This window comes from Bos taurus, chromosome 13 (genome assembly GCF_002263795.3).
Source record: "Bos taurus isolate L1 Dominette 01449 registration number 42190680 breed Hereford chromosome 13, ARS-UCD2.0, whole genome shotgun sequence".
NCBI classification, from domain to species: Eukaryota; Metazoa; Chordata; class Mammalia; order Artiodactyla; family Bovidae; genus Bos; species Bos taurus.
Window position 1 is genome coordinate 62668423 of NC_037340.1, and position 24449 is coordinate 62692871.

General features: G+C 43.3%; 1 protein-coding gene across 1 annotated transcript; it reads left to right on the forward strand.

The window, feature by feature from the left end:
* The first annotated feature begins 715 nt into the window (after positions 1–715).
* On the forward strand, positions 716–21658 carry BPIFA4 (BPI fold containing family A, member 4). The gene is made up of 9 exons (XM_010811661.3): positions 716–886; positions 7600–7713; positions 8830–8959; positions 12292–12396; positions 13262–13411; positions 16253–16334; positions 17260–17323; positions 18612–18691; positions 21480–21658. The coding sequence occupies exons 2-8, from the start codon at positions 7614–7616 to the stop codon at positions 18665–18667; spliced, it is 687 nt and encodes a 228-aa protein (XP_010809963.2). The 5' UTR covers positions 716–886; positions 7600–7613; the 3' UTR covers positions 18668–18691; positions 21480–21658.
* Positions 21659–24449: the final 2791 nt, after the last annotated feature.

A 24449-nucleotide genomic window follows, 5' to 3' on the forward strand; every position in this document is an offset into this window, starting at 1 on the left:
AATTTTTATAAAACAATTTTGTAATAACAATGATTTTAATTTTATAATAACAATGATTATAATAACAAATAACAATTTGGCCACCTGATGCGAAGAACTGACTCATTGGAAAAGACCCTGATGCTGGGTAAGATTGAAGGTGGGAGGAGAAGGGGACAGCAGGGGATGAGATGGCTGGATAGCATCATGGACTCAATGGACATGAATTTGAGTAAGCTCCCGTAGTTGGTGATGGACAGGGGAACCTGGTGTGCTGCAGTCCACAGGGTTGCAAGGAGTCAGACACAACTGAGCAACTGAACTGAAATGAACTGATAATAACAAAAGCAATGAAAAGCAAGTCAAAGAAACAGTTTCCAACATGGAGTCAGAATTGTCTTCCTCCCTGCAACAGATGGAAGCAAGAGTATCCTCTCCCTTGCTTCTACTCAGAGACTTCCTTCCTCACAGTCCCTGGATCCACCTCACTCATGATACAGATGAGGAAAATGGCTCAAAGCAGGACTGGAATGTGAATGAATCATGAACACAGTCTCCCAGCCCTCTTGGTTGCTCTCCATGTTCCCCACACCTCTGCATATGGTGACATTCATGATGTACAGTTCCAAATACATTATTGACACATCCATTAAAGTGCTTAAGTGACTCACTAATCCCCTTAATCTCCTGGGGCCTTCCATGCAGGAAAGTTTACTTTGGAGGTATTGGATGGACATGGTAAGATCAAGGGCTTCTCATCAGTTTTCCAGCAGTCCGTCATTCAGTGCCACGTCTTCCCCAGCAATAGGATCACTCACCATCTATAAAGTCTGCCCCAATGCAGAGTCCACTGGGAACCAACTAACGGAGACCCAGGGCATCTCTGCAGCACACCAGAGGCATCCAGGTGAGCCCAACGCAATGACACTCCCCAACCTGCCTTTTCATGAGATGTCAAACCAGACTAAAGCCTCTGATAAATGCTACCAGTTGCCATTGTGATTGGTTCTAGTACGGATCACAAGAAAATAGTGACTTAAATAATGAGAAGTCCAGAGGTAGATCGTTACACTGACATGGGGGATCCTTCCAGCTCTTCCTTCTGCTTCCCCGTAGGTTGGGGCTTTCATCTTTATGATAATGAAACAGCTGCTGAGCTCCAGCCATCATGTCTGATATTCAATCAGGAAAAAAACAGGACAGGAAAATAAAAGCTGGATCAACCACCTTGAAAGAATTTTTTCGAAGCCCTGACTCCATGCTGGATCTGTTTCTTTTACTTTAACCTTTGCTTTTCATTGCTTCTGTTATTATAATCACTAAAAGGATGCTGCCTATAGCTGTAAGCATACTTCATGGCCTCAGGGAATCTGCGGCTCTGACTTAAGTGCCAGATCACAGGGAGACGTTCTGACCCTGCCCACCTGTGAATGGCTACAGAAAAGAAGAAATTAATACATCCTCTCCCCGATGCTGGCCAAGCCAAGAGATATTTTTGCAAGACTAATGGCCTTTTCACTTTACTTCCTCATCTCCTCCCTGTCTCTGGTCTGGCACCCAGACCCTGATAAGATGGTTTGGGGGGACACTAGTTTGTCATCTTCTCGGTCTGCTGGCTTTCCAAATAAAGTCACTATTCCTTGTCTCAGTATCTCGTCTCCCAATTTATTGGCCTGTCCTGCAGCAAGCAAAGCAAGCTTGTGCTGCTGCTGCTGCTGCTGCTAAGTCGCTTCAGTCGTGTCCGACTCTGTGCAACCCCAGAGATGGCAGCCCACCAGGCTCCCCCGTCCCTGGGATTCTCCAGCAAGAACACTGGAGTGGGTTGCCATTTCCTTCTCCAATGCATGAAAGTGAAAAGCGAAAGTGAAGTCGCTCAGTCGTATCCGACTTTTAGTGACCCCATGGACTGCAACCTACCAGGCTCCTTCATCCATGGGATTTTCCAGGCAAGAGTACTGGAATGGGGTGCCATTGCCTTCTCCAAGCAAGCTTGTACTCAGTAACAAACAGACAAAACTATAGATCTCATAGCTTCACTTTAAAAACTTACAAATCAGGCATTATAATGAAAACTTATAAGTTTACAAGTAACAGTTGGAATGAATTAAATGTGCTTGCTTAGATAACTAAGACTTTACTACTTGTGGGAAAGACTCAAGATTTGTATTTATCCTTGATAAAGTCTGAAGGAGGCTATGAATTAGATTTTCTGTAACTTGAGTTTAAAAAGGCCATTTTTCCTCTTTTTTGTCCCTTTGGTTTTAGGTTCTATTTGATTGGGCTAATTAGGCTCAGTCTAAGGTCCTTGTGGACTGTATTTATATTTCTGATTTATAGAGATTAGAAAAATAAAGACAATTGCTTTTAATTCCCCAAAGAACTGGTTTGTCACCTAAATAATATTAAAAATTGATTTGCTCAACTATATTTTCTTTAATCACTTTTCAATGAGATTACCAACTAAACTGAAATTTGAGAGTTTTATGTTCTTCAACTTTAGGTTTTAATTATCATGCCTTCAAAAGCTTCCCTGGTGGCTCAGAGGTTAAAGCATCTGCCCACGATGCGGGAGACCTGGGTTCGATCCCTGGGTCGGGAAGATCCCCTGGAGGAGGAAATGACAACCCACTCCAGTATTCTTGCCTGGAGAATCCCATAGATGGAGGAGCCTGGTGGGCTACAGTTCACAGGGTCGCAAAGAGTCAGACACGACTGAGCGACTTCACTTTCACTTTCAAAAGCTTGCATAAGGTAATTCAACAAGGCTCTCTTTCTGAGTGTACAAGTTAAACCCAGAGCAAAATCACTAATTTTATTTTATTAGCCCCTGAATATTAGTTGCCAGTTTTTACTTTATATTGTATGCCTCAGGTAACCCTATTGGTTTCCTTTAAAGTGAAGTCGCTCAGTCGTGTCGAACTCTTTTCAACCCCATGGACTATAGCCTACTATGCTCCTCTGTCCATGGGATTTTCCAGGCAAGAGTACTGGAGTAGGTTGCCATTTCCTTCTCCAGAGGATCTTCCTGACCCAGGTCTCCCGCACTGTAGGCAGACACTTTACCATCTGAGCCACCAGGGAAGTCCTTTAGTATGTTTAATTAATATTTCCTGTGTGCCCTGTCTTATGCAGGGGAAATATTTCCCAGTGAAACATGTCTTCCACAAAATAATTAAGCAAGAGAGATGTAACCATTTTATATAAAGCTCAGTTAAATACACCACTTTTTACAACATTTATCTCAATTCTATCAACCTTTATAACTTCAACTTTAGTTTTCATTAGGATCCAATCAACAAGTCTTGGTTTTACAAGTTCTAGGAGCTTTCCTTTCTTTTATTTCTTAATCATTTTATCTATTTTGTATAGAAGGCTCTGGTGTCCTCCAAGAGGGGTTGAGCCAAGGGACTCAACTTATGTCAATCTTTTAATTTGATTAATTGGCCTAATTGTTGCCCCAAGTAGTCGTTGGTCAGATATCTCAGTGTAAATTTTTCTAGCCCTTTAAATATGTTAGTCACTATGCTTAGTCACTCAGTCGTGTCCAACTCTTTGCAACACCATAGACTCTAGCCTTCCAAGCTCTTCTGTCCGTGGAGTGGGTAGCCTTTCCCTCCTCCAACAGATCTTCCCAATCCAGGGATCAAACCCAGGTCTCCTGCATTGCAGGTGGATTCCTTTCCATCTGAGCCATCAGGGAAGCCCATAGGGGCTCTTTAATGTTGGGGGACAGTAGGGCATCCCTTTGGCCCATTCAACCTTAGGTAGTATAGTATCAAATAAATTTTTTTAAAAAACCTTCTGTTTTAATCTCATAAATGTCCTTTAAATCTAACCCATTTAAAAATAACCATCCAAAGATTTCTTTATCCATTTAGATAAGTCCCTTAAAATTTCTACCTTGTTGGGAAAAACTCTCTAGGCTTTCCCTAAGTTTTTTTCTTATTTTCCTATTAATCAACCAATTAATATTATTATTCTAATATTTTTATTAGCATCTGTAAGACCCACCGAGGGGAAGAGGAAACACAAAAAAGTCTTCCTAAACTGGTTTTCTTGTTCGTTTTAAACTGAGGAAGTTCTTCAGTTAACAGTTATATATTTTTTTCTGCCTCTTACTTTGATAATTTCCTCATAGGTACCAATAAAACAGCTGCTTGTAATGAGAACTGTCTAGACATTTATCATTTTGAGTTTTTCTAGTTTAAAGGATCCATCATCTGGCCATTAGTGAGATATATTTTAATAGTGTAAAGATGGAATAGATTTCCCCACAAGAAAGTGTGAAGGAGGCTGGCTAAACAAGATCTAGAAAGTTTACTCCCCAAAATAGTCTAAGGAAGTAAAGACCATCATTGTACAGGCCGATGCAATGAAATTTAAGATGGCCAAAAGCCCCTGAGAGTTGGTACAGTCAGAAAAATCACTGTTCATAATCCCAGTGTATATGATTGATTGCCAAATGCACACTATAAGTGTACCTTTTGGATGGGAAAGACCAAGTTTTCAACTCATACACTTTAGCTGAAGAAAATCAGAATATTTACATTTCAAAGGCACAGGAAGAGAAATGCAGGTTCCTGCAGAAGGGCTTTTGTTTTTTTTTTCTCGAGATCAGAGATTTGAAAAGGGGTTTATATCAAGATAGCTTTTCTAACAACTGCCTGTGCAATGAGAGCCCTCTTATTCATGTGCAGGGCAAGATTTACTTTAATTTTCAATTAAGTGAGTACTTGCAAATATGAAATTGAGACATATGGTACCTGAATCTGGCTAGGGTGTTAGTTATAGGCTGGCTTTCTGATGCCACTCATTTTTCTATTTGAAAGAATCTGTCCCCCATTTTAAACTTGGATTGGTCAGGGATAAAATTTTCTAGTGAAATTGTGTGGTGGGCCAATATGCCTCTTGTGAGCTTAACTCCTCTGGGTTTTTACCCTAGAGTCATTTTAGCTCCTTCTACATGTCTCAGGGTAGTATTTATGTCTGCCTCGGGTAGTATTAAATATAAGACCATGGTAGATGCTTGGATAGCAGAGATGCCAGTTCTTATCTGTTTCTGCAGCAGAAGTGAAAGTGAAAGTTGCTCAGTGGTGTCCGACTCTTAGCGACCCCATGGACTGCAGCCTACCAGGCTCCTCCGTCCTTGGGATTTTCCAGGCAAGAGTACTGGAGTGGGGTGCCATTGCCTTCTCCACATAGACTGTATAGTCCATGGAATTCTCCAGGTCATAATAATGGAATGGGTAGCCAATCCCTTCTCCAGGGGATCTTTCCAACCCAAGGATCAAACCCAGGTCTCCTGCACTGCAGGCAGATTCTTTAACAGCTGAGCCACTAGGGAAGCCCGAATCTCCAGCAGAGCAAGTTGTTAATTAAAATGAGTGGGTTTCCCTATAGGCACAGCTGCACTTGCCTTTAGCACTCTTGCAAGTTTCTCAGTCACCCAAGAAAGCCCTTGCTGGCCAGGAGGAGAGTACTTTCTTCAGAGCTGAAAGCTCTTGTGTAATATCTTCACTTCTAGCTCTACAAATTCTTGTTAAGGTAGCCAATCTGAAGAAAGACAACAGGTCAGTCTCCTCCCTAACCTCTCAGCTCTGCCAACTCAGTATCTTTTTAGCTGAACAAATCCCAGTATTTTCAACCAGACTTGCCTAATACCTTTCAACTCTGGGAGTTTATCCTTTCCATAGAGTCTTTTGACTGGGTACCCCCAGCATCTTTTAACTAGGGGTGGTCCCTCCCAATCTTTCCACTAGGGAACCAGGTACCTGTCAGATATCACCAATTAAAAATCAGGATCATCAACCAACAAATGGGTGATCCAAGAACCAGGAGAAAGTTTCACTCAAACTCATCTGGACTCTTCAAGGAAGGGAAATAAGAGCAAGAAGGCTCTGCTGGCACCAAGCTCCAGTTCCTCATATAGTTCAGGTGAAGGAGAGAAGTCTGGTCTTGGTCCATTCGTAATTGGTCACCAAACTTTCAAGTGAAGAGAATGCACAACCTAAAAGTTGGGAATTCTGTTTTATCTGGCTGACTTCCTGCGGACTTCAAGCACAGGGGGCAGTCTCTCAGATAGGTTTGAGGGACTACCCTGAAGAGGTAAGGGAAGAGCCAGAATCTACAAGAGCTTTGCAACAAAAGTCAGGTAGTTGAAACATCAAAAGATTACTGCCCAATCTGAAATAATTGAAAGGTTAAAAAAACAAAAAAAAAGATTACTGCCAACTAAAAAAAACAGATATCTCAAGCTAAAAAAGTTAGTGCTTTTCTATATATAGGAAGATGCAAGGGTCTGGGCTCGTTGATATGATTCCTTTGGTATGCACCTTAGGTATCCACGGCCAGGATTCTGTTCTTTCTTATGCTGAGTCCCCTCAGGGAGAGGGGGTGCCACTTGGGATGCTGTGGGCTTGGCTGTGGGGCAGCCTGCATGTCTCCATCCTGAGTTCCCTCAAGGCTTAACTTTGGTGGTGGCCGTACTGGCTTGATTGCTGCAACATCCTGTTTAATGATATGGCAGGCAACATTTTTCATTCACAGTATTAAACTTCCTCATTAGCCCTGCCTTTGGAAGATTCACAGATTAACAAAGTCTGAAGTGGGGGGGGACCCTGAATGCTGGAGGAATGCACTAAGTCCTTATAACCGCTCAGTCCTAAGAGAAGATATTGACATTAATGAGCAAGAAATGGGAACTTGGAGAGCGGAGAGCACTTGACTGTTTTTCTCTCTTTCTTTACAGAATATTTTTCACAAAATTGAAGTATAGTTTATTTGTAATGTTTCAGGTGTACAGTAAAGTGATTGAGTTTTATATACATATATATATATATAAAATAAAAACACACACATATAGTTGTTGCTGTTGTTGTTTCATTGCTAAGTTGTTTCCAACTCTTTGTGACCCCATGGACTGTAGCCCACCAGGCTCCTCTGTCCATGGCATTTCCCAAGCAAGAATACTGGAGTGGGTAGCCATTCCCTTCTCCAGGGAATCTTCCCGACCCAGGGATTGAACCCCTGTCTCCTGCATTGCAGGCTGATTCTTTACCATCTGAGCCACCAGGGAAGCCCACAAAGGAGTGTAGGGAGTGTTAATCCCTGCAAAATGTAATTCACACCAAGTCAGGGAGTGTTAGAGGTTAGCTTTTGAGGAGCCCATCTAGTTACAGACACTACAGATTAGTAACAGTTAAAACTCGGATAGATCAACTTTTTCAGGCCTGTTTATGCTGTTTCTCTAGACCAGTTCGCTGTTCTCTTTATTTTTTTTGTTATCAGGAGAGGAAAAGCCTCATTTCTGATTTTGTTGCTACAGTCTCGTAGCTACAACTTTATACAGCCTCTCACAGGGGCAGTCAGAGCTCCACTGGGGGAGGCTGTGTCCCTGAAGGAAGAGTTGTATGCCTAGATCTCTTGGGCATAAAATATGGGTTGTGAAGCCTTGGGCTGGACCTTCCATTTCTTGCTCAGTACTATGGGGAAAAGCGTGTGTCCCCTCTGAGCCTCAGTGACCCCATCTGTAAAATGGGTCCAGTGAGTTCTGTGGCCATCCTGGATCCAAGCTCTGGGGAGATTCTCTCAGAGAACCCTGTCTGCCCTGCTTACTCACAGGTGCCCATTCCAAGATGCTGAAGGTCTCCAGCCTCTTCATTCTCCTCTGTGGACTGCTTGCTTTATCATCTGCGCAAGAAGTCCTGTCTGAAGTTTCTTCCCAGATCAACGATGGTGAGACTGTCCAGCCTTGGGTCATGCCTGGTTGTGCCAGGCCCACAGGCCTCTTCTAGAGATCCAGGTCATTAACTAATGTCAGTTAAGTTCTGATTAGCTTAGTGCCTGGGACACAGTTAACTCCAATAATCATTAACAGCTCTGATCATCACTGCATTATTCTATTTAACCCCCTTCCCCCAAGGTTCCTGCCTTTCCTGTCTCCGTGCTTCATCTATTAAAACCTCTGCCCACCTCCCCTGCCACCGCATGCTCACGCCCGCCCTTCTGCCACAGTAGCCTCCTCAGCACATTAAGCACACCCCAGGACCTTTGCACATGCTATTCCTTCTGGCTGGAACACTCCTCCCCTAACTATTGGCACTGTTCCCTCCCTTTCTTCAGGTCTCTGCTAAAATTTTGAATTTGCATGAAGACCTTCCTCCATCTCGCTGCATATATTAACACCCTTACCCAGGACTCTCAATTCCTCACTCTGCCTTTTATTTTCCCTCATAGACAGAAATAGCATTCAGGGGAATTCAGTATATTGAAAAAATTGTCTATTCTCCCTAGGAAATAATCCCTATTCAGAGACTCCTAGCAGCTCTCTCTCATCACCCGAACCATCCCAGCTTCACCCCCAACCCAGAACTCCAGGCTCCTCACCAACCAAAAATCTGAAAAGTTAAGCACAGGAGCCCCAGGACCAGGCCTCAGCTACAGCTGATGTTCTTTCTGACCAGCCAGTGCCATGCCAAACTGGTTGCTAAATATTTTGAAATCAACACCTTTATAGCATTTATTTGCCCCCACCTCCTGCAAGTCTCTTCATTCATGACTCTGCCATCTCTCCCCTCACTCTCACTGAAACGCCAGCTCCACCAGGGCAGAGAGTTCTGCCTGTTCTCACTGTGGCAGCCCCATCCCTGACAGAGCTGTGGCTCCTGTAAATGTTTACTGAGTGATGGTGTCTGGAACTTGGCCCAGCACTGAGCAGACCAGAAAGACTAGGTGAACGAAGAGGAAGCACCTCGTATGGGACTTACGCAGAGGTCAAGGTTGCATCTGAGACACTTTGACCTCTAAATGTCTAATTGGGTTGGGGGTGGGGGTGGGGGGCATGTTTTTCAGTCTTGACTAAAGAACTCCTCAGCGTGGGCTTTCTCCCGAGCCTGCAGAATATTGACCTTCAAGAGTCATTGCAGAATGTCTTCAGCCAACCAGCTGGCCTGCTGGACATCAACAGTGACAGCAATGTTGTGTGAGTGTGCTCCAGTTACCGCCCCCAGGTCCAGGCTCTCCGGGTTTGTCAGTTTATTAGAGCTCACCGCACGTGCCCTGACTTCACATAGACCTTCCCTTCAGTCAGCAGCCCTTCCAGCACCTATGACCTTAGATCCACTACAGTAAGTCCCCTACAAAAAAGAAGTTCCTTTCAGAGAGCATGTTCATAAGTCCAATGTGTCTGTAAGTCCAACAAATTTAGCCTTGGTAACTAACACCAATGGCTATATAGTACTGTACTATAATAGGTTTATAATATTTTCACACAAATAATGCATTAAAAATACAAAAAAAAAAAAAAGAAAACATTTTAAGTCTTATAGCACAGTACGTTGAAAAGTACAGTCATACAGCACAACAGCTGGCACACCGGGGTTGGCACTGAGTGAACAGGACAAGAAGAGCTGCTGACTGCAGGAGGTGAGAGATGGTAGAGCTGAAGGATGGTCAGCAATGGGAGACAGAGAGCAAGCTGCAGTTTCACTCACACCTTATGTGATTGGACACGCAAACGCATGTTGCATCTTTGAAAGTTCACAACTTAAAGATTCGTACAGAGGGGATGTACTATAGTTGGAAGAAATTCCCACAGTGGGGGTTGTCGAGGGGGCTACAGGAGTTGAGGAGGTGCTGCAGACAGGGTTCAATCTCTCTATCTGCCAGGAGGGCAACAGTTCTCTTCCCTTCTCTCTTCCTCTTCCCTTCCCTTCTCAACTCTTGTTTCCTGTTAAATAGGGAATGATAGCACTTATCCCTGGAGAACTGCTGTGAATATTACATGAAATAATACACGTAAAATGCTTGCACAGTTCCCCATCCTTAGTAAGAACCCAATTGGCAGCAACAATAGCAACCTCTACAATAATGGGTTTCCCTTGTTGCTCAGATAGTAAAGAATCTGCCTGCAATGCAGGAGACCTCCGTTCAATCCCTGGGTCGGGAAGATACCCTGGAGAAAAGGAATGGCAACCCATTCCAGTATTCCTGCCTGGAAAATCCCATGGACAAAGGAAACTGGTAGGCTACAGCCCATAAGGGTCACAAAGAGTCAGACACGACTGAGCAACTAACACTTTCTCTTTCACTTTTTCTACAATAATCAATGTTATCTGACCACCAGAGTGAAAAAGACCCAGCTCCTGTTCCTAACACATCCAACATAACTGCTGATTCCCACCCACCCTCATCCCACCCTACCTGGTCCTTCCCCGACCTAGCTCATCTTAGTTAATGACAGCTCCACTCAGGAAGTTTGCTCTGGCCAAAGCTCCTAATGTGGTCCTAGCCTCCTCTCTTTCCCTCAGAGCCACATCCTCTCAGCAAATCTGGGCAGCCCTACCTTCAAAACACATCCAGGCATCTGCCCATTTTGCCAACCTCCTCTGATCTCAGAGACCCTCTTCTTTCACTTTAAGCCCCTTCCCTCCATCCTGTTCCACCAGTAGCCAGAAAAATCTAAGGAGTAAGACAGACTCTATAACTCCCTTAGTGAGACCCTCCAACATCTTCTCTTTGCTCTCAAAACCAAACCCAAAGTTCTTATCACTGGCCCACAAGCCTCTGTTATGCCTGGCCCTGACTCTCTTGCTTCTCCTATAATTCTCCCCTCACCCACTGCCCACCAGCCACACTGAGTCTGTTGCTGTTCCTCAAACATGCTGGCCAAATTTCAGCCTCAGGGCTTTTGCACTTACTCTGTCTGCAGCCTAGCTGTTTCTTCCCCTGGTTATCCTTGTGACTTGTTTATTTCATGGCATCTGGTCCTATCACTTCATGGGAAACAGATGGGGAAACAGTGGAAACAGTGTCAGACTTTATTTTGGGGGGCTCCAAAATCACTGCAGATGGTGATTGAAGCCATGAAATTAAAAGACGCTTACTCCTTGGAAGGAAAGTTATGACCAACCTAGATAGCATATTCAAAAGCAGAGACATTACTTTGCCAACAAAGGTCCATCTAGTCAAGGCTATGGTTTTTCCTGGGTTCATGTATGGATGTGAGAGTTGGACTGTGAAGAAGGCTGAGCATCGAAGAATTGATGCTTTTGAACTGTAGTGTTGGAGAAGACTCTTGAGAGTCCCTTGGACTGCAAGGAGATCCAACCAGTCCATTCTGAAGGAGATCAGCCCTGGGATTTCTTTGGAAGGAATGATGCTAAAGCTGAAACTCCAGTACTTTGGCCACCTCATGCGAAGAGTTGACTCATTGGAAAAGACTTTGATGCTGGGAGGGATTGGGGGCAGGAGGAGAAAGGGACGACAGAGGATGAGATGGCTAGATGGCATCACTGACTCAATGGATGTGAGTCTGGGTGAACTCCAGGAGTTAGTGATGGACAGGGAGGCCTGGCGTGCTGTGATTCATGGGGTCGCAAACAGTCGGACATGACTGAGCGACTGAACTGAACTGAGGCAAGAATACTGGAGTGGGTAGCCATTTCCTTCTTCAGAGGATCTTTCAGACCCAGGGATCAAACCCAAGTCTCCTGCATTGGCAGGTGAATTTTTTACTGCTGAGCCACCAGGGAAGCCCCCCTCCTCATGACCTGTACCCTTACTTTATTCGTGATTCTGGCCAAATGTCACCGCCAATGAAATGGTTTCCCTGACTACCCTATCTAAAACTCCATTCTTCCCAATGTCATCCTTTTTTGCCTGATCCTACAGGGCCTTTTCACAGTACCTGTCACCTGGGTTTATTTACTGGGTTTATTGCTTTACACATACACACCCTCTCTAGGTATGTGCTACATATGGCTTTCAGTCTTTTCCTTACTATTTATCCACCCTTTTATCCCAGCCTGCTTTCGCTTGTGTGTGCATGCTAAGTCACTCAGTCATGTCTGGCTCTTTGTGACTTAGCACACACACACACATACTGTAGCCTGCCAGGCTCCTCTGTCCATGGGATTCTCTAGGCAAGAATACTGGAGTGGGTTGCCATGCCCTCCTCCAGAGGATCTTCCCAACCCAGGGATCGAGCCCACGTCTCTTTACATCTCCTGCATTGGCAGGTGGGTTCTTTACCACTAGTGCCGTCTGGGAAGCCCTCCAAACTGCTTAGTGCTGACCAAAGGACTGGACCGGATCATCCTGAGATGCATTAAGACAAGAGTTTCTTTCTGCTCAGGGCTATATTTCCAGTGCTCATAACATGCAGTAGCTATGCAATTCCATGATTAAAGAGTGAGCAACCATATTTGCATGCCTTCAGCTTCTGCTCTGCAGGGAACCTGCCTTCACACAAAGTGAGGTCCACCCACAGCTGAAGCCCACAACCTTCCCCTGTTGTGCTATTTCTTCACCCAGGGTAGAACTAGAAGACCCGCGCCTCATTCAGGTCTTCCTCCAGGACTCTGTCAACAACAAGGAAGCCGGATTACTGGTAGCACTGGCATTTTCTGTACATACAAAGTAAGTAACAGCTGCAAATCTCAGGTGCAGCTCTGTTCACTTTTGCGCAGTGTGCAGCCAGGGGAGGGAGGAGGGCGTCCAGCACAGCCTCAGAAAGACTCATTGTGTGGTTGAGATAAAACAGCCCCTCCCCCCAGGCCTGGGTCACCCTATGTGTAGAATCAGGAGCCTGCAGAATACTCGAATGCTTCCATCCTGGGGCCCCTCTAAGGAAAGGAGGAAGGTTGAGTGAGTTTCTTTTTCCCTGCTTCGTTCAAAGGCCCCCACTCATTGATTTGGACTTCATGAGCCAACTCAGTTCTGACTGAATAGGATTTAAGGTGAGAACTCAGGAATCTGCTCTAGACCCCTATACTCCTTGGCAGTAACACATACAGATGCCTAGGGATATGTTTTTTTAGTCTGCATGGTATATTTTTAGAGGATGGGCGTTCTTCAGTTCATCACAGCCTTCACTCATCTCCCTACAAAGCCAAGCCCTGGTCTATTTCATTCATTTCCATTTCAAGCCTGACCCTCGAGGCAGTAGATTTTAAGACCTCTAAAAAAGTACTTTCCAAGGTCATGGTTTCTTGGTTTGATAGGATACCATACTCAGAATTAACTTTTTCCTTTCTAACTGTCCCCTGAGCCAGAGGTAGTATCAGTCGTGTGTTCTGGATGCTGCTGGCTGGATACATGACTTCAAGAAAGCCACTCCTGCTCTCCAGTCTTGAGTCACATCTTTTGAAAAATGAGGAAAGGGTTGTAATAGGGTGATTTTTAGGATCTTGTGCAAATATGGAGACCCTCATTCTAGAAATAAATGGGAATGTAGAAAGCTCTGAAATTCTCTCCCACCATCCTTAACTCTTCCCTCCCACAGGCTTCCAGTTCTTAATCCCCTCATATTTCAAGTGAGGACAAATATGAAAGTCCAGCTGCGTTTGGAGAAGGATGTAAATGGCATATACCGGCTCACCTTCGGGCATTGCAGGCTCATTCCTGAGAGTGTTCGGATCCAATCTGGAAGTCTGTGAGTTTTCCATCTTTTTCCACCAGGTGTGATGAAGCCCACAGTGAGGCTTCAACTGAAAGATGTCACCAGCAACTGTACCCTCCAAAATCAGCCTTTTGTGTAAATCAGTTCAGTTCAGTCACTCAGTCGTGTCCGACTCTTTGTGACCTCATGGACTACATTTTATAAATAGAGCTTCACAGTAATTTAGAATTATGTAGTTTGTAAAATTCATAATTTCATTTATATGAAAATGGTTCCCTGAATAGTACTAAGGACAAAGAAAACAGAATCACTTGATCATTGGTTGGCATTTAGGTTATTTATGAATTTTTTACTATCATAAATAATCCTGAGACTTTTGGAAAATATTTTCCAAGAGTAGAATTATAAATGGGATCATTTCCTTACTGTAGATAGCTAAAAATATTGAAAAAGTATAAACATTCTTATGACTTTAAATCTGAAGGCATATAATAGTTCAAAGACATTCCAAATAACTTACCAAATACTTCACCATTAAAACTAAATTAAGTGATTTGTTTCTAGCCAGTGTTGGTCAGTTTCACTTCATATTCAAACAACACCAATTATTCCATTTTCACAACTTTTCTCTTCAGTAGCTAGAAAATACCATAGATGAAATTCTCTTCTTTTCTTTTCTTTCCTTTTCTTTTTATTTGGAGGAGGAGGTGGGCAGGCTACCAGTAGGGCCAGGATTTCATCAATCTCTTATTAGTCTGTGACATTTCCTCTTCTTAGTAACCATCTTCAGAGGTTTGCTCTTTTATTAACCAGAGTTTTAGTGTTTTCCTATACATTTATAATCTCTTTTTTACAATCTTCTTTAGTAAAATTTTTTAAAACTTAGGCTGACATCCACAATTAACTGAATCTAGTGATCACCCCCAATCTATTTTATTCCCTGTCTTTTTTCACTCCCATGTTCTTTATTTTGATTCATCTCCCAGTTTTCTCACTGTTTCCAGAGAGAACTGAGTGTGGAATCCTTTCTGAGCCCATACAGATCTGGTAATGTTCTTCAGTCATGTTCAAACATAAGTGAGAACCAAGCTGAACACAGCCTCCCTGGCTCTCAGTCACCTCCCCTTCACTTCAGTTCAGTTCAGTCGTTCAGTTGTATCCAACTCTTTGCAATCCCATGGACCACAGCACACCAGGCCTCCCTGTCCATCACCTGACCATCATCCTGGAGTTGACTCAAACTCATGTCCATTGAGTTGGTGATGCCATCCAACCATCTCATCCTCTGTCATCCCCTTTTCCTCCCACCATCAATCTTTCCCAGCATCAGGGTCTTTTCAAATGAGTTAGTTCTTTGCATCAGGTGGCCAAAGTATTGGAGTTTCAGCTTCAACATCAGTCATTCCAATGAATATTCAGGACTGATTTCCTTTAAGATGGACTGGTTGGATCTCCTTACAGTCCAAAGGACTCTCAAGAATCTTCTCCAACACCACAGTTCCAAAGCATCAATTCTTCAGTGCTCAGCTTTCTTTATAGTCAAACTCTCACAAGCATACATGACTACTGGAAAAACCATAGCTTTGACTAGACGGATCTTTGTTGGCAAAGTAATGTCTCCGCTTTTCTCTGAAGATGGCTCCCATGTCTTTTGATGTGTTGAAGAAAACAAGTCCCTTCTCTGTGGGAAATCTAAGATGTCAGGCTGGCAGGGGTAGATCAATTGATTTATATGCAAGGTTTTTATAGAATAAAGACACATGGAATTTATATTTACATGTAATTATATATGGGCTTTCCAGGTGGTTCAGTGGTAAAGAATCTGCCTGACAATGCAGGAAACACAGGAGACTTGGGTTCGATCCCTGGATCAGGAAGTTCCCCTAGAAAAGGAAATAGCAACCCACTCCAGTTTTCTTGCCTGGAAAATCCCATGGACAGAGCAGCCTGGTGGGCTGCAGTCCATGGGGTTGAAAAGAGTCAGACTCGATTTAGCACACAAGCATGCCATCTCCCCATGATTATATATATTTACATATATATATATTTATATATAATTTATAGAATACAGGCACAAACCTGATGCCTGAGAATTAGATTTTCCCTCACCTGTAAGGATTAAAGACTGAGTAAGAAATACACAGATACCTTGTCACTGTTATTTCCTGTTTCTTTCTCATCTCTCCCAGCTGAAGACTGTTAAAATATTCCTTTGGTGAATGCACAACCATCTAGCCAAGGGAACACGTTCTACTAGGGTGTTAGATAATCAGCGAAATAGGAGTTTGCCAGAGCAAACTCAGAGTTGGCTGGAAAACTTCAGAAGGGCTTTCTGGAGGAAACAGCTGGACCTAAAAGGGTGACAGGAGTTGAAGAAGGCATCTCAGGAGAGAAAAATAAAATAGTCACAGAGAGGGGGATGAAGGGCAGCAGTGATGAGGTCAGGGTGATTTGAATGGGAAGATTCATTTTGAGGATCCCTAAGAAGTAGGTCAAGGCAGAAGGGCAAGGCTGGGTCATGAAGCGCTCTGTATGTGTGTGTTAGCCATTCAGTTATGTCCAACTCTTTTCGACTTCATGGACTATAGCCCACCAGGCTCCTCTGTCCATGGAATTTTCCAGGCAAGGATACTGGAATGGGTTGCCATTTCCTTCTCCGGGGGATCTTCCTGACCCAGGGATCAAACCCGGGTCTCCTGCCTTGCAGGCTGATGCTTTCTCGTCTGAGCTACTAGGGAAGACCCATAAAGTGCTATGGAAACAAGCATTAGACTTTAAGCAATTTGGGGTCCATTGAGCAAAGAAGTGAAATGAAAAAAGGAGAGTTTGGGAGAAATTAATCCATTCTACCCACTTTTTTCATTCTTCATTTAGAACCAGTCGGATACCAAATTTTGTTTGGGAATATGTGGAGATAACTATAAAAAACCTGATCATCAATAATTTGGGAGAAAAAGTAAGTCTACAAAATCCAATTGCTTCAGTACAGCATATAGGATCTTAGTTCTCCAACCAGAAATTAAACTTTGCCTGTATTGGAAGTGTTTCCCAGGTGATGATAATGGTAAAGAACCTGCCTGCCAATGTAGGAGACATAAAAGACACAGGTCAGATCCCTGGGTTGGGAAGATCCCCTGGAGAAGAGCACAGTGACCCACTCCAGTATTCTTGCCTGGAGAATCCCATGGACAGAAGAGACTGGCAGGCTTCGGTCCCTAGGGTCGCAAAGAGTCGGACACGACTGAAGCGACTTAGCACCCACGCACATATCGGAAGTGCAGTCTTAACTGCTAGACCACCAGGGATGTCCAGGATTAGCTATTCTTAAACTGGAAGGAAATTTCCCAGGAAGGAAAGTTAGAGAAAGAGGAAATGGGAGAAAAAAGCTTCCATTCTGCATCCAGGCATGGAGAAAGTGCTTTACAAACATTTAATTCTTCATATCAGAACCAGCTTCTGTGTGATTGGAGGCGAATTGATAAGCCTCTCCAAGACTCAATTTCCTTATCAGTAAAATCAGTAGAAGGTAATTATAAATTTGAGAGCTAACATTCATTAAGGTCACAGAAACTGTGCTAAGTATCTTACATGAATTTTCTTATCCCATCCTTCAAACTATCTCATACTTTAGGTAACAATATTATTTCCACTTTCCAAATTAAAAAAAAAAAAAGTCCCAGAGAAGAATGACTTACCCAAGTCATAGAGCTGTCAAATGGCTCAGCTGACATATGATGCCAGGGCAGTCTGTCCCCCAAAGCCCTTTACCTGATTTTTCCCTCGGATGGGTTGGCTTAGAAGAACTTGCCTTGATTACTCCCATTCAGGCTCCAGTGGGTAGCACCTTCCTCCTGATTCTTGCATATTTCCTTATCTTTCAGGTATGCCCCTTCATCAATTCATGGCTCTATAACCTGAACCCACAGGTGGCTAATGAGCTGATGAGTAAGTGATGGCGATGGAAAGGGATGGAATACTCCAGGAGAAAGCTCCAACCCTCCTTCACACTTCATCCCCTCTGCCTTGACCTCACCTTATGCTTCTCTCAGATTGAAACCAGAATGGCCCCTAATAATAACAATTCTAATGACCTCAACTGCCATTAATTGAGAGAGTCCTGTGCACACCAAGCCCAGGGGTAATCACCCTGCTTGCCCTAGCCGTTAACCCTCCACCACTAGCTAAGTCAGGCTGATTTCAATTCTATTCTGGTCCCAAAAGCCTAGAGAAGCTGAAGTATGAATGGAGGTTTCTGTGGGAGACAAAAGCTGTCCAATTCCTCCTAAATTTTAGATGTTGCTTTATAAGCAGAAAATAGTTTCAGCCCAGTCAAAACCTGCCTCCTTCCAACAGTCACTATCTCTAAGCCACTGAAGTTCCCACATCTGCAAGAACCCAAAGCAACAGATCCAAGATTGAATCTCAGCAGCTGAGGCCCCAGTGGGACTCTGAAAACCAATGGACTTAAAAGACTCTTCCTACCTTCACTGACTATTCACTAGTTCTACCAAGTGCTAGATGCTGCAGTTTCTCTCCCACTAAGCAATTTTCTGGTGGCTGTTCACATCCCTCCATTGACAGGGTACACCCAGATTATGCAATAGGAAGCTCAAGGCAGTTAAATCTGGTTGAGCTTTAAGGCAGAGGTCCCCAACCTCTATCAGTCCATAGCCTGTTAGGAACTGGCCCACAAAGCAGCTTCATCTGCCACTCCCCATAGCTCCCTATTACTCCCATTACTACCTGAACCATCTTCTCTCAATCCCCATCTATGGAAAAATTGTCTTCCATGAAACCAGTCCCTAATGCCAAGAAAGTTGGGGACCACTGCTTTAAAGTTCCCAAAGCTTAGTCCCCAGCTTCTCAAAGTAAATGTGAGTGGAGGAGCTCAATCTCACCCTGATGATTCTGGGCCACCACAATGGGGAGATGGCCAGGCAAATGGAGACTCTGGCTGCTATAATGCCAACTTCCTCTACTGTCTTACTCTTCAGTGATTCGCTTGGGAAGGATAGTTGTTCCCAATATATAGATAAGGAAAAGAAGGCTCAGAACTGTCAGTGAAGTGGTCAGAGACAGCTAGTGACTGATAGTGACAGCCCAGCTTCCTGTCTTCAAGCCTTTGGCTCACTCCCCTACCCTGCCACCCCCAGTTAAAGCAGAGGGAATTCCTTTTGGTCTGTCTGATCTGCCTTCACTCCCACTGTTCTGAGCTATCTGTTTTGCATTCTAGACTGGCTGCTGCAGCAGAGTGGGTACCAAGCCGCCATTGAAATAGCTTCAAAGTGAAGAAGCCATGTTTGTACCAGTCTGGTAAGACATCAGAACATATTCCACTCCTTATTGGCGATGCTTGGCCTCTAGAGCCATTATGTCATTCATTCATAAAATTTCAATTTAAGGGTCTATTATGTGCTAGATGGGGCTTTCCTAGTAGCTCAGATGGTAAAGCATCTGTCTGCTGCAGGAGACCTGGATTCAATCCCTAGGTCAGGAAGATCCTCTGGAGAAGGAAATGGCAACCCACTCCAGTATTCTTGCCTGGAGAATTTCATAGACAGAGGATCCTGGTGGGCTGCAGTTCATGGGGTTGCAGAGTTGGGCACGACTGAGTGACTAACACACACACACACACACACACACACACACACATGTGCTAGATATGAGGGATACAGCCATGAACAAAACAAGACTCTTCTCTCCTGAGCTTGTATCCTAGTTGAGCGCACTAACAATGAACTAGGAAATAAATACATAGTCAACTAAATTCCAGAGAATGGTGAGCACGGTGAAGAAAACCAAATAGGAGGAGAGTGGCTGGGGTGAATGCAGGGAAGAACACATCAAATTAAGAGAATATAAGCAGGCAGAAGCCCCTTTGAGGAGATCTTTCAGCTGAGCCCTGTATTGTAAAGCAGGAGTTGTGCCAAACCCTGGGAAAGAACATCACTGGCAGGAGGATGAACATGTGCAAAAGTCCTGAGGCAGGAAGATTTCCTTTTTGAAGCAAAGACAGAAGAGCAATGTGACTGCAGTGTGGAAAGGGCTCAGCTATTGGAAGTGTCTTTACAAGGGTGATGTTTGATGGAGAAAAGAGAGAGGTTTCTGTAAAAGGAGATGCCATTATTCATGTGTCATGTACTTTTTGCAATTATTCTGTGCTGATACACCCTGCTCAAGTGTCACAATCTCAGGTCTCTCAAAAAGACACATATTTTCCACTCTCTTCCTTACTTTACCTTCCATCGTAACATTCTTTACTATCTGATTTCCAACTATACTACCTGTTTATTTTCTGTCTTCTCCACTAGAATGTAGACTTCATGAAGACAAAGACTTTATCTTTTTCCCTGTTTTATTCCAAGTGCCAGATTACAAAGACTCACACATGGCTTATAACCTCAAGAGCCCCCAGCCTACTGAAAGATAAGACAAATGAATAGAAAATTTTATGTGCAGTAAAGTGTTCTGTGGAAGTAGAGAGGCAAGATCAAGGGGGGCTTCACAGAGGGGGCAGGATTTAAACTGGGTGATGAAGGATGATTAAGAATTTTCTTGTGATATAAGACATTAAAAGCAAAGGATAAGGACTTTCTTGGTGGTCCAGTGGTTAAGAATCCACCTGTCAATGCAGGGCACACAGATTCAATCCCTGGTCTGGGAAGATCCCACATTCCATGGGGCAACTAAACCTGTGTGCCCCAACTACTAAAGCCTGAGCGCTCTACAGCCCATGCTCTGCAACAAGAGAAGCCACCCCAATGAGAAGCCTGTGCACTACAAGTGCAACCCCCATTTGCTGCAACTAGAGAAAGCTCTTGCACAGCAATGAAGAGCCTGTGTGCTGCAATGAAGACCCAGCAAAGCCAAAAATAAATAGGTAAATAAATTAATAATAACAAAGCAAAGGATACACAGCATGTGCAAACACACAGGGGTAGGAAAGCATCTGATGCTCTCTCCAATGGGGAGAACTTTTGGGTGCCTGGACATAGGACTCATGGGGGACGGAGGCATCCTCCTCTGAGAGGTAATGATAAGTTTGTAATGAACTGTACACATGCTTTCTGGAGACAAGGTGGATGTGATAAATTCAGCCATCAAGTAGTAGATGCCATCCATGACAGGAGACTTAAGAAACTGAATAATCAACATCACAATTGGATCTATGTCCTTGGGTTGATTAGCTTAGTTACATAATAGTCTATTAATAAGCCAGTGTGGTTCAACAGAAATGTAACACACAAAACACATGCATAATTTTGAGTGCCTTAGTAATGCCATTTTCTAAAGAAAAAGAAATAGATTACATTAATTTTAGTAATAAATTTTATTTAGCTAATATATCTAAAATATTACCATGTCAACATATAATCAATATAAAATATTAATGAAATGCTTTACATTCTATATTTTGTACCAGATCTTTTATAACTATTGTGTATTTTATACTTACAGCACATTTCAATATTAAGTGCTTAATATGCACGTGTGGCTAGCTGCTGCCATATTAGACAGTGCAGCTCTAACTAAGCTAGTTTGCTGCCAGTTACAAACTTTTGAAAGGCCTATAGCATCTCATTTTATCCCCATCAATATATCTAGGCATCCTATTCTGCTTGGGACAGAAGTCCCGAACTTTGTCCCCTATATTTTATTCAGCCCACTGACATAGAAAGCTTTGGGTTAGCCAAAAAGTTCATTCAGGCTTCTCTATAACACTTGCAAAAAAACCCAAACCAACTTGTTAGCCAACCCAGTGTTTTATAAATGTGAATGAGTTGCCAATATTAAAAGTAAGAAATACGTCTTTTGATCAACCAAAGCATCTGGCAATACTTTACATCTTTCTGTCATGAAGTAGGCCAAGGTGAGGAGCATGATTCACCTTAGTTGATGAGAGTCCAGAAAACAGCAAGAATTTGTTATTCAGTGATAGGCAGAGCGTGCGTGTCAGGCTAGGAATATGGTTCAGCACCATGGATAGCGGACAGTCGTACCAATCTGAAGGAAGGTGGGGGAAGGGGAAAGGCTCAGCACTGGCTTACAACCTCCTTAGAAAGGGTATGAAGTTAACTAATATCTTGATTATTTCATACAGAGTCAGGTTCTGGCTGGTCTCCCTGGAATGTCCTCCAAGCTCCAGGCCATCACCTATGTAGATGTTCATGTTGATTATTCAGCTGCTGCCTGGAATTTCATTACCTGCCCTGGACCCAAAGACTTACTACTACTCTTGATATAGAGACTATTTCCCTATAAATCTCATCAGAATCCATATATTGATTCACTATAATTTTCCCACAATAAATTTTTTGCAGCTCTGACCTGTGGACTGTCCAGCTTCCATAGCACCGTGTGAGCAGGGACAACAATAACCAGAGATGGCAGTGGGTCTGGTTATGACAACAAAAGTTCACAAGATGGAAGAAGATGCCTGGATTGATTTAGACTTTATCTCAGAAATACCAGAACACTTCGATACAGAGTTTCCCAAAAGCTAAGAACCAAGTCTTCCTGTCCGATCTGAAGTGTTTTCTAAACTGATTCTGTGACCTTGGGTAGCTCCCTGCTCTGGGCCACGGTCTCCTCACTGTGAAGTGAGAGTGTCAATCTTGTCTTCTAATTGCTCTCAGACTAGAACAGTCTACAAGTTTTGTGCTTTATGAAAGAAAAACTGTCTGTTCTAGTATTCCCATTTTTATCCCATCCATCACCAGGCTCAAAAGACATACAGCTATCCACTACCTCTACTTCTTCATCTGCTTCCACTGTTCAGTTCTGGATAATCTGGTTTCTTCCCCTAACTCCTCAAAATAACTTGCCCAGGGCCGTTTATGAACTTCTTTGTGTCCAGTGCCAAAGAACCCTTATCAGGTGTTCATATTTCTCAATTCATTAGCAGTTAGCACTTTGGATGACAACCCAACCTACCCTCTACCTGCTCTGCCCCCTTTTCTTCTTCCTCATCACTACCTTGATTCATACCTGGCACTCTTCTGTGCATTTTACAATATTACATCACTTACTCTTCTAAATAAACCATGTTGGTTATTAAGATTTTTCCTCTTGCTTCCAAATCTATCATTCTGTACTCTGTTTTGCCATGCTGGTCTGGGACCCTGCAAGCCACGTGTCTTCTTTGCTGGTTTGCTCCTTGTTAGGGTCTGTCAACAGAGGCTACTAGAGGGAGATTGCAAAGCTGGAGGAGAAGAAAAGAAAACTCCTGTCTCCTGTTTATTTCTATTCCTCTGAGCATCACCTGGCAATGGTTCTTCACTCAGCTAGGGGAAGTCAGATGGAGTTTAGGTTTTTATTTAATGTTCCTAAAACCAGACTTATCAAAAGCATTTTATGGGTACTGCACCAGCTGATAGGAGTCCCTTCCTCAGAAGTTTGCTTCCAAGTTCCATAGGATTACTCCTCAAAGATCCTCAAAGTTCATCCTACCACTTTCTGCTGCCACTAGACCCACAACTAGGTTCAGATCTCAGCATGCTCTGCTGCTACTGCTAAGTCGCTTCAGTCATGTCCAACTCTGTGCGACCCCATAGATGGCAGCCCACCAGGCTCCTCCATCCCTGGGATCCCCCAGGCAAGAATACTGGAGTGGGTTGCCATTTCCTTTTCCAATGCATTAAAGTGAAAAGTGAAAGTGAAGTTGTTCACTTGTGTCCGACTCTTAGTGACCCCATGGACTGCAGCCTACCAGGCTCCTTCATCCATTGGATTTTCCAGGCAAGAGTACTGGGGGGGGGGGGGGGGGGGACAAAAATAAAAGATAAAACAACTTTTACACTTAATTGAAATTTTTGACAATTTATTTAAGCAGATATGGAGAATATTGTAGCAAGTGATTCTAAATACATTAGACCAAGGATGATAGGATATAGCAATAGGTTGTACTTAATTAATTGATGGGTACATTTATGAAAGATTCTGAATCTAGTCCTAGTATCAGACAATTGAAAATGGCTTTAATAGTTTATTATGTTGGTTACTGGAAATTGAACTCAACAATGGCCTTCATCCAATGTGGTTGAGATGCTACAACTTCCCAGGCTTTAAAGCTTTACTTAATTAAGGCTTTACTTAAAGTAAGTCTCCCAAAGGTTTGGGAGATAGGACTGTTGGAGTGGATTTATGTTTTGCAAATACATGCACCTCCCCCAACACCATCGTTATCTCCTGAGGGGGCCCAAAGAACATCTCTTCACTAGAAAACTGAGAAATAGTTTGCATTAGGAGAAGAGCATCAGTATCCTTGAAGAGCTTAATGATGGCTTTTTGTTTCTTGGGACATGTGACCATTGAGAAGGCCTCCATAAAAAAATGGTTAATGGGACTTCCCTGGTGGTCCAGTGGTTAAGACTCCATGCTTCCACTGCAGGGGGCACAGATTTGATCCCTGGTTGGAGAATTAAAATCCCATATGCCATGTGGTGCTGCCAAAAGAGAGAGTGAAGGATTCCTTTATTTCACTTGGGATGATGAGATATAAAAAAACAGAGAGCAAGTGCAGAGCTTAATTGGCAGGAACAAGATGGCAAGCTCATTTTAATGAATAGCAATGATAAATTGGTAATTCGACTACTTGGCAGTTTCTAATTGATCAATCTCCCTAAAAAAGAACTAGTCCATCTACTAAATGTTAATTGATTAGGGGACTCTTCAAGTTTGGTATCCAGAAACCTGACTCGGGTTGCCAAAACGGAGAATCAGAGCCTCTCATCCAGTTTCCAGTTATAAGCTAGTTCAAAATCAGGAAGACACTGATGGAAAGGAAGGCAAAGGATCCCACAATGTGGCCACAGTGTATACTGTAAACCTTCCTTCAAGTCTCTCCCAGACTGGCCCATTGAAATTCATCACAATTATGGTGTACTATGAAAAAAAATACCCTAAACTTTTGGGAATGTGAGATACTGGCTGCGAGTTTATGTAATTTTCTGGGAACCCAATTTTCCAGGTCCACTAGTTAAAATGGGCTTCTGTTTTTCAAGTGATAAATGGGATTTTGGTACAAGTTTGATTCAGAGTGGGCCCAATAATTATGGGGACCCATTCTGTG